Source organism: Condylura cristata, unplaced genomic scaffold, assembly GCF_000260355.1.
Source record: "Condylura cristata isolate star-nosed mole 26May11 unplaced genomic scaffold, ConCri1.0 scaffold00001, whole genome shotgun sequence".
Taxonomy (NCBI): Eukaryota; Metazoa; Chordata; class Mammalia; order Eulipotyphla; family Talpidae; genus Condylura; species Condylura cristata.
The window spans coordinates 77,132,884-77,143,838 of record NW_004567102.1 but is presented as its reverse complement, the minus strand read 5'-3'; the positions used below and the strand labels follow the sequence as shown (position 1 = coordinate 77,143,838).

At 37.9% G+C, this 10,955-nt stretch overlaps 1 protein-coding gene across 1 annotated transcript in view; it reads left to right on the top strand.

Annotated features, from left to right (window-relative positions):
* Positions 1 to 735: 735 nt before the first annotated feature.
* EPM2A (epilepsy, progressive myoclonus type 2A, Lafora disease (laforin)) overlaps positions 736 to 10,955 on the top strand; it is an 81,877-nt gene continuing 71,657 nt past the window's right edge. The window contains exon 1 of the mRNA XM_004674134.2: positions 736 to 765. Within this exon, the coding sequence (XP_004674191.1) occupies positions 736 to 765 (30 nt within the window). The remainder of the gene's footprint in view (positions 766 to 10,955) is intronic.

Sequence of the window (10,955 nt, the reverse complement as noted above, 5' to 3'; positions counted from 1 at the left end):
TAAGAAACACAAGTTGAAATAGTTTGTATCACAAGAGACCAGTTAGGGACATGTAACCAAAGCACAGAAAACACTGGGAATGTGGAGACATCAACAAAAAAATAGGCTCACAGCTTTGAAAAGTGAGATGATTCTGTCTCGTCTCCTTTTGAAATTTTTGAAATTTAGAATTATAGATAGTCTCTCCATTTGGGTTTTGCTGAAAATTCTGAAAAATTCCATATTATGTATTTTGGGTAGTGACCTTTTCCCAGGTCACAGATGGCTATCTGTAGAATAGTAAAGGTTTTATGAGGAAATGGAATGAAATACTTGTTGATCAAGGGTAATCTCATTGCTCTTGACAGGTGATGTAGCAGAATAACCAAATGCTTATTCTGAAGAAATCTAAATTAAAAAAAAGTATTCGATTGAAAGGTATAGCAAGAACAATACAAAGAGAAAGAGAATAACTGTTTGTATGCAATGTCAGAACACCCAATGGTGATGGAAGATTTGCCAGCATTTCAGTGGGCTGTTATTTGAGTAGCTATGGAACAAAACAGTATTCAGATCTACTAGAGGGACTGTTAGCAGTGTTTTTGTTATTTGTGAAGTATGGATACATCGTTATCTCTTTTTCTTAAGAAGAGAGATTCCTCTTGAGTCAAGGTATTATGAGCTAGCCAGCCTCTGGAAGGAGAGGTAAGGAAGAGAATCTTACTCAAAACTCACTTATCACCAGGTCCTTGCAGGATGGCCAGCAGCAAACCTTTTGCTTGGAAGGTAAAGTAACATATAATGAGCACAATGCATTTTCAACTACAGATGAGTTGACTTGGGAAGAAGGTATCTTAATAAAGGCCTCTCCTCTCCAAGATTTTAACATTGTTCTTGAAAACTCTCCTAGGTCAGGACAATAAAACTTCTTGGAACATCCCAAGGAAGAGAGTGAGGTTTAACATACTCATGATATATGGAGCCATTACCTTCAAGGTGTAGTAGAGGATAAAAAATGTACTATAATTATAAGGTCCACAAAACCAAAATACAATTGCTGTTTATTTTCTTGAAGCAAATCACTCTCCCAGTTATGGATTGTTCTGATGGGTTTATTATTGACAGCTGAGGTTATGACACAGTCCTTTAAGAAAAGAAGTGAGAAAGAAGAGCATAAAAATGGGAAAGGTGTCTCTCAGGTAGTCCTTCATATTTTAAGAAAATAGATTTGTAGTTGAAAAAAAAATCAGAAACTTAAAAAACTGGTGTTAGGAGAAGCTCAGTTTCCCTATACATCAAAGAGACTGGAACACAGAGTTGCTTCTGATCCTTAAAAGGCTGCATTTCCAAATACAATAGTTCTTTCTCGGGATTTTTTTTTTTTTTAAAACACAGGGCAATGTGGTAAACTAACTACATTAGAGTGACTAAATATTAAGGCATTAATCTTATAAAATTATGTTTCATTTATTATGTGGAGAAACTTCTAAATTGAATGATAGAATCAATTGCTCTCCACTTGGGACATACAAAGTTAATTACACCACAGATTTATTTATTTATTTTTTCAAATGAATTTAGTGACCCTGCATTGACTTGTCAGAGCTGGACTTTTATTGAAAATTCAAGACTCTGACAAATCAATGCTTTCCTCAAAGTGAAAGTAAATCACATTTTCTGGAAAAAATGACACTGCATTCAAAAGAGCTTTACTTTAAACAGCAATCCCTACTCTAAAAGTTTGATAACTGACTGAGATTGTTAAATATATATTTGCCTTGCTGTGATTAGTAATGTTTGCCTGGTAGTACAAGGTCGTGGTGGTACTCTCACATCTGACTGCTGAGGTTACTGGGCATGCAACTTGCAGTGCACTGATTTATGCTGTTATTTATTTATTTTACGATTTATTTGTTTATACATACAAAAACTGCGGCACAGGCCAGAGTTACAGAGGTGGGGGGGGGGAATGAAACAATTCACCAGAGACAAAGTAGGGAGCAGAACAGGAGAATCTACTGAAATACACTGCTGAGGGGAGCAGTGGGAGGGTCAGGAGAGGTCTGCCCCACCTCCCTGGCTGGGGATCGAACTTGTGCTGCAGTGGCTGCAAATAACTTCATAGTCATGCGCTCTAACCCATCCATTGGCCACCAGGGAGATGTGCTCTAACCCACTGGCCACCAGGGAGATGCCTATGCCATTATTTAAAAGTGCAATTTAACCTATTATGATGAATGCAAATTTGATTTTAACAGATTTGGTATTCTCTTGTTGGACATTAAACATTCGAGACATTTTTTTCTGTTTTGGTCTCCATATTTTCTTTATAAAGCTATCATCACCTTCTTGTGTTTTTACCCATTATTTTTATTTAATACTGTGATATCTATAACATATAAGTTAAAGTATATAATTAGTACACATATACTTGAATAAAGCAAGATATATTTTTTGTTGTATAATTGTCTTAGAAAAGGCAATTTCTGCAATCTTTATCTTTTGTGAATCTGCAATCACTTGACCCTAGGTTCCAAGAATTTTTTGCCTCTTTGTTTTTGTTGATGCAACTCTCAGACTTGATATACTGGTGTCCGTCTCCTCTATCTCTTTCTTTCTACCTTAAGTTCTGGTTAAGTCCTCCTGACCTGAGATGAGACCTGCACTGTTCAGATTCTGGTGTGTGAGTCATCTTATGACCTACATGATGCCGGTCTCTTAATCATTGCTCTGTGACAAGTAATTTAGCATTGTTCAGTTAAAAACTTAGAACTTGGGGGAACTCCCTGGTGGCCTACCGGTTAAGTCTCAGCACTCTCACCATAGAGGGCTGAGTTCGATTCCAGGTCAGGGAACTGACCCACACATGTACACAGCAGACCTCTCCTGTTTGGCCTGCTGCTCCCTTCAGCAGTGTACTTCAATTAATTTTCCAGTTCTGCTCCCCACTCTGTCCCTGGGGAATCCTCTCACTCTGCACACCTCTGGCCTATGCCACAACTCTTCTATGCAAAAATAAAAATAAAATAAATTAATATTTGTACTATAGTTCGATGTTTCATGTGTATTTTAAGATTAAATTACAGCAATTACATCATAAACTTTTGAAGGCAAGTATCACTTCTTACATCTGTTTGTGAGTTCCAAGTCAACTGACCCAATTCTATAGACTTCAGAGAATTAGTGTATTGATTCATCTAATGTGAAATAGTTGTCATTTTTGAAAGATTTGAAAAATTGAGAAGGTTATTCTTCCCATTCCTCTGCAAAATACAAATCAGTACCCTAATGTAGCAGAATCTTCCTCTTCTAGACTCTTCTGAACCAAGTTTATGTATATTTTCCTTTTAAACTCTAGGAGTTGAAAACTCAAATGACTACCAAGGACCACACAAACTGGGATAATAGTCCACTTGCTTTTTTTTTTTTTTTGTAACAGTTTATTGAGGTGTATATAATTCATATTCATAATATCATGTAAGGCTTCCATTTAAAGTGGACCAGTCAATGTGTGTGTGTGTGTGTGTGTGTGTGTGTGTGTGTGTGTGTGTATGGGCATGTGCATGTTTACCCCACAATCACTTCCAGGGTAATTTCAAACCATCTTCCCCAAATTTCATCTTTCTTCAGTCATTTCTTGTTTCTCCCCAAGGTCCTCCTCTTTCCAACATGAGGCAATCATGAAGCTACTTTCAATATAGATTTGTTTATTCTGGCATTTCACACAAATGCTATCCCACAATATATAACCTTTTATGACTGGCTTCTTACATTTAGCACAGTGTTTTCAAAACACTTCATTCTTTTTATGACCAAATAATATTTTATTATGTGGATATACCACATCTTGTTGACTGTCATCAGCTGACAAACTTTCAAGTTGTTTCCCAATTTGGAAACTTTAGTGAATGTTGTTGCTATGGATAGTCATGTACAGTTTTTATATGGACGTAGGTTTTCATTTCTCATGGAAAAGTAGAAATTTCTGGGTCAAACAGTAACTTGACCAGATGACCATCTGTCATGTGATTTCCAAAGTGGCTGCATTCTTTCACTTCCTCGCCAACAATAAATGATTGTTCCAGGGCGTCCCTGGTGTTAAAGTGCAGCACTATGAAGCTCTCCACAGCCACTGCAGCAGGAGTTCCCTCCCCAGCCAGGGAGCTGACCCACATGGTACAGCAGACCTCTCCTGTCTGGCCAGCTGTTCCCCTTAGCAATGGATTTCAGTCAATCTGTCTGTTCTGCTCTTCACTCTGCCTCTGATGATGCCTCTCACCAGCACCCCCCACACCTCAAACCTATATTCCAGCTCTTGTATACATAAATAAATAAATCTTTAAAAAGATGAGTTTTCCAATATTTCCACATCCTTGTACTTTCTTTTTAATGTGCCTATGAAAAATTAACAGCAACAAAAATACTAGGCATGTAAGGATAAATAGTGAGTTGATCTCAATTTCTGGTGACAACTGGGTCATGGAGCATGTGGAGTTTGGGGGCGGGGGCTTTGTATATTCTTCAAGCCCCCTTTCATGTGGTGGCATGGAGAGAATAGCACCTCATTCCAACTGGCTACATTTCTACCTGAAATGGAAGTGAGAAGTGTTAGGTTAGGTTAAGAAAACTGTTTCTGTCCACAAAACCTGCACTTGGCTCCTTTTAAGGAAAGAAGCATTAGGACTAGAATGTTTCATCTGCCAGAGTTCCCTGAGCTATGAGAAAAAACTGGAGTTTCTGGTGAAGTTACTGCAGAATTAAGTTTGTAGAGTGCAGAATCCCCCACAGGACAGACCCCTCCAAAGCATACAGTATCATCTTAGAGAACCTACAGAAATCTGGGCTACTCTACCATATGTAGGATGCATCTGTTTTGTCCAAACTGATGTGTGTGTGTGTGTGTATAGACAGATGGATCTTCTACTTATAGTTTTAATTTTACTAAAGTTATGCTCTAATGTGTAAAAATATTGAGATTTGCCCAATTGTCTTTAATGGCCATTATTTTTTTTTCTTTTTACACATTTGACACAGATTTTTATATAATGCTTTTGTGGAAATTGAAAAGCTTGCCTGTGGGTGAAGGAGGTAGTGCAATATGTCACTGTTGGGTACTTTCTTACATAGATTTACATGCTTTACATAGATTTCCCATATGGCATTAGTCTTATCAAGGAGCAAGCATTTTATGGGAAGAAAAGAAGCATGCAAAGCAAAAGGCTTTGCAATTGGAGCTTGGGTCGAGTTTCAGCCCCACTAATCCCTGTAGTCCTGGGATTCTGTGCAATGCCTGAGTTGCACAACAAGATGCTGAGTCCTTGGCGGGAGAGACTATGGGGTCAGAGCTTTCTGTTCTAGGGTGCAAATCCTGGCCCTGTCATTTATTAGCTGCATAACCTTAGGCAGGTCAGTTACTGTTTCAAAACTTGGGTCATTCTGTACAATAGAGATCATAACTATGTCACGAAAAAGGGTTAAATAAGATATGATTTGTAAGACAACCAGCGGAGTGCCTAGTTCACTCAGATGATTTTTTTTTTTTAAAGATTTATTTATTTGTACAGGCCAGAGGCTCAGGGGCGGTGAGAGGCTTCACCAGAGACAGAGTGGGAAGCAGAACAGGCAGATCGACGAAGTACACTGCTGAGGGGAGCAGCGGGCGGGTAGGAGAGGTCTGCCACGCCATGTGGTCACCTCCGGGGCAGGCGGGAATCGAACTCATGCGGAAGAAGCCTTAGATTCTCAGTGCTGTGCTTTAACCCGCTGCGCCACCAGGGAGGGCCGCACTCAGATGATTTTATTATTATTCTACAATGTCAATCTTAGAACTAAATGCAAGATTGGCTGCAGGTCCTGCGTGCTGAACCAGAGTCCACCAGGCCTTTAGAGAATTCTCTGCATGATTATTCATATCTTGGTTTATCTGACGATTCACTATTGGTTAGGGACCAACCCCCAAAGTTATTTATTAACTCTTGCGAATATTTATCTGTTAAAGATGCAAATGACAGCTGTTGGGCAGAATAGATAAACCCAAAAGTTACTGTTTTGTCCAGTTAGAAACTAATTAGCTTTGTATTAATCTAGTAAACTACATTTTTCAGTGTATCTTATGTGGTGTCTTTAAATTTTTTTTTTGAAGCATCTTTACCATTCTGTGGGTTCTGTCATTAATGTAAAGACATTAATGTCATGAGTATGACAGTAACCTTGGAAACTCAGACTTGACATTCTCCATAGTATACACCTCAGCAAATCTCTACCTTTGAATAACTAGCTGGTTCCACTGATGAAAACATGAGCTTATTTACTCCTCCTAAACAATTTCTGCATTTCCAAGGAACCCCTGAGTTCCTACTAAGAACTAGACAGTTAGGGGAAGCCCACGGTCTTTACTCCATTCCTGCTTTATCCTTTCATTTCTCCATTGAAGGCAAGTAGGAGTTCACCACAGACTTCTCCTTTCTCATTCCTACCAACCTTATCTTTATCTTCAGGATCCTCTTCTTCGACCAGTGGCAGTGAGTAAAAACTTTCAGCCCAACTTTCTGCCTGCCCTGATCTCCCCATCTCTCCAGAAGCACCCTAAACTGTTCCATGTTTTAAATACTTTTCATATAAACACATGTAGTGGTGAGGAAATATTAGTAAACAGTGAATCACAACTAGAGTACTTCAATTCTAAATAAGTACTTGTTAGGTTCCCTCCTGCCTTGCACCTAATCCCCACCCCAAATTCTACTCTTCATTTAAGTCTAAAGGATCCAGCTCTGCTTTCAGGTAACCTCTTTTCTTTTCTTTTTTTTTCCAGCCTCTTTGAAAGCTCCCTTGGGAGTTTCAAGTCATCCTTTCCAGCCACTATTCTTTATTCCTAAAGGGTTGAGTTAGCAAGCCCTCTACCCTGTTTGAGAATGGTATTCAAGTTACCCCAGACCCAGGAGGATCTTTTTACATCTGAAGGAAGCTCTAAAGTGTTGTCTCTAACTTCAAGGTCCAGCTACCTGGGTTTGCCTTCTACTTTCCTAGGAAAAGTTATTTGAGGTCACTCCCTAACTGTCTAGGTTTGAACCCATGTTGAGCAGAGATCTTGGTTGAGAGGTAAGTTTTACAATGGTGACAGTGGAGTAAGATGTGTTAGGTAAAGGGTGGGTGGCTCAATATCTTTTAAAAAGGCTCGTCTTTCACTGTTAAATTTATATTGGGAACATTTTAAAAAACTTTTTATAGTGTAAATTGCAGAGAATAAAAATGCTAAAACTGGCAGTTGTGCAGTCACTGAAAACATAGTGCTTCTCTATGGTGGGATGGGGTGGGAAGGGAATTCTAGGAATCTCCCGGAGATAGGAGATTTGGATATGTACCCAAAAAAGACATGCATTTTTAAAATAGTTGATAAATGATGTGGGATTTTTGAACAAAGCTTTAATAAAACTCAAATTGTTTATTGTTCCAGATTCTCAAAGGATTTCAAATATCGTAACCTACAATTTTTTTCACCCAGAAAAAAGTCAGCTAAAATATACAAAGTTTCTAATTTGCTTTCAATTTTTCTCTGAAATGTTGTATGTTTGTTTTGTTTTTAAGCTACAAATTTGGAAATAGTATATGAGACATATTTAACTCTTAGAGATGTTTGACAAATAATAAACTAACATTTATAATGCTCCCTGAACTATTTGGATGAAATATAGTTTACATCAGTGATTGTGTCTATACATGCACAACGTTATAAGGAAAAAATTATACTAACTCATTGAATAGTGAAAGTTTGTTTCAGGAAACATAAATCACAAGAGATTCTGAAGACTTCAAGGGGTTTCAGAAAGGATTTACAATAGAGTTGGGTCCTGAAACTCTAAATTTGAAGTTGTCACTCATTCTTCAACAGTATTGTGGTGATCTATAAGATGGTACTATGGTGGTGAAATTTAACAGTAACAAATTGGTTTGCTTTTAAAAAATTATCAAAAGTATGTTACTCTATCAAGCCAATTCTTGTGCTAAATTCATCTTAGCTTCATAGCATCAACAATCTGAATTCAAATGGATTTCACAAATAATCCCTTTTAATAAGTACCATGATTCTTTGAAGTGTACAAAAAAAGATACATGGAGAGTTCAACCCAGAAAAAAAGCTGGAAATAACATAGCCAGTAATTGGTAAAATACTGTTGGTCTTAAATCTGTGCTTCCATCTCCCTCAAGATAGAGCAGAAAAATGGCTATTGGCTTGTTGGAAAAGCCATGACATATTATTTCTGTTTTTCAAGCAAAAATGCATCATGACTTTTCCAACAACCCAGTATTTTCTATAACCTGAATCCAAAACCACTTTAAGTACTAAGGTAGTTATTTCTTTATAGACTCTACAATCAGCTTACACTGCCACCTGTGATCCATCTATCCATCTATTTTATCATCTCTAAGTACGAAGTTAGTTATAGAAATAATTATAGAGAGATCATTTTTTATTAAAAGCTGATGAGTAGTAATTCATCTAAATATGCTGGGATTCAAATGAATTTATAAATCAAATTAGCTACACCTATTTCTATGAATGTATGTATATATCGATCTAGAAGTTGAACAGTGTCCTTTTTTTTTTGTATTTTAACTCCTTTTTATTTATTTATTTATTTTTATTACAAAAGTTTATTTTTACATCATTTTGTACATTTTTTTTTCATCTCAATTGTAATCCCCGCGGGTTTCCCATCACCAAGTCACCCGTGTGCCATCACCATAATCCCATGCATCCCCCCCCCCCGTTTTTGATCCATTCCCCACTCTACCCCCACAAAATGTCTCTGGTATATGGTTGTTCACTATTTTTGTTATTTTCTCGCCTGGTCCATTATACTCCTGCTATGAGTGAAACCATCCGGTATTTTTCTTTCCCTTTCTGGCTTATGTCACTAAGCATGATCTTTTCTAGCTCCATCCAAGTTGCTGCAAAAGACATGTGTTTCTCTTTTTTGGTTGCTGAGTAATATTCCATTGTATATATGTACCACATCTTTTTTATCCAGTCATCTACTTTTGGGCCTTTGGGCTGCTTCCATGTTTTTCCAATTGTAAATAAAGCAGCAATAAACATGGGGGTACAGGTATCTTTTTCAATCAGTGTTTTTGTGTCTTTTGGGTAGATACCTAGGAGTGGGATTGTTGGGTTGAACGGTGTCCTTTTGCATTTCCCCACCCCTTCCTTGCTATGGGAGGTTCTCTGTATTTTGCTATATCTGTTTCCTCGCCTATCAAAATGGAAGCTACTTCAGAGGATAGGTGGAAGAATTAAGTGAGATCCTAGGACAATGAAAGTCTTGTGTTTGCATGTCATAAGGGGTCAAAGTAAAATTTTCATGGTTAATATGCTTGACCATCTGTGGTTGAGGTTTGGAAATATATCCACCAAAACTCATATTTTTTGTTGCTTATTTTTCCAATTGCATTTTACTCGGCCAACAATGTATTAGTCATCGAAATTGTGCTATATTTGAGTCCTGGGGGGGGGTGGGGGGCTAGCGGAGAATGCCTCCAATTGTTGAAGTCACTTAGTTTCTTTATGCAGAAAGAAGAGGAAAATAATAATGTCTTCAATAAATTGTTTTTGACTTTTTGGTGATTGCTTCATGGACAGAACTCACTTTGGAGGAGCTGGTGAGAACAATGGTGCTCAGACAGTACACAATGGAGACAGCAAGTCAAAGACAAGAAAATCCTGAACTCTGCTCCCTGGGTCCTTACATGGTCAAATGACTATTTTCCTAAAATTGCTTTAAGAATGTTTTGTAACAGCAGCTTGAACAAACTGGCCTCACATGCCACTGTGATTTAATGTCTGTTTTTGCTACTGAATCAGCAGTGTTTGGCCAGCTTAGCTGCCTTCACATTTTTCGTTGTGTTTATTCTTAACCTTAGCAACTAGCCAAACACTGAGTGGAATATCAATATTTAAGAGTGAAATGTACTACTAGTTTACAGAATACATGTACACAGCATTTGTAGAGCTCATATTTTGTACTTCTTTTTTTACTTAAGATATTTTGAGTAATAGAAATTTTGTTTTTCCCTTTACAATTCACAATACTTTCAAATACTGCTAAAAATATGTCTGTCTTTAGCTCACGTAACAGTTTAATATGTGGAAGTATTGAATAAAATACAAATAAAAAATAGAATAATTTTACCAAAGTACCTAAAGCAACAAATATATGAACAGGCCAGCTGGTTTTCTTAAGGAGTGACAAAATTTAAGTTCCTCCCCCCCCCCATACCATGTAGTTTTCTTTTGATGAAATAACTGAAAGGTGTTTCTATGCACAAAAATATTTCAAGTTACAAAGGTATTTTAAGTTGCAAAGAATGATTCCTACTAAAAACACATTTTAAGCAAAAGGATTTAATTTGATGTCATTTAAAGCATCATGAAGTTGTGCCTTCATAACAACAGAATTCTTATTTTTGTTTTACTTTGGAAAAGAACCTGAACGTATTTCCGATTTTGCACATAGAAAAACATTTTGTTTTGGTGGGGGAGGGGGGAGCACACGTAATTTCGAACATTGAATGGCCCTAGTACTATTAAAATATTTTTGCATTTGCTCTGGGTTCTGAACCTTTTAAGTGTGCATCGTTGTTTAGAGATCATTATTTATGGCCGTACTTTACAGATTAAGATCCGGAGGCCCGGAGAGCGTGAACAACCTGTTCAAGGCGCTTCTCCATCTCACCATTGCCTCAGCTACACCCTGTAGGCCATTCTCTTTTTACACCCCTATAGCATAATTTCGAGGGGCTTTTTGAAAGAAACAAGACTGGAAAATCGCCGGGTTTATAATCCCCTTTCGCTCCCTTCCTAACAGTCTCCCCTTTTCCGTCTGCAGAGCCCGGCCGCCCAGGCGCAGAGCAGGCACGACTCCCCCACACGTCGCGCCGCCCTGGCCCGGCCAGGCGACGCCCCGGCTCGGGGCCGCGTG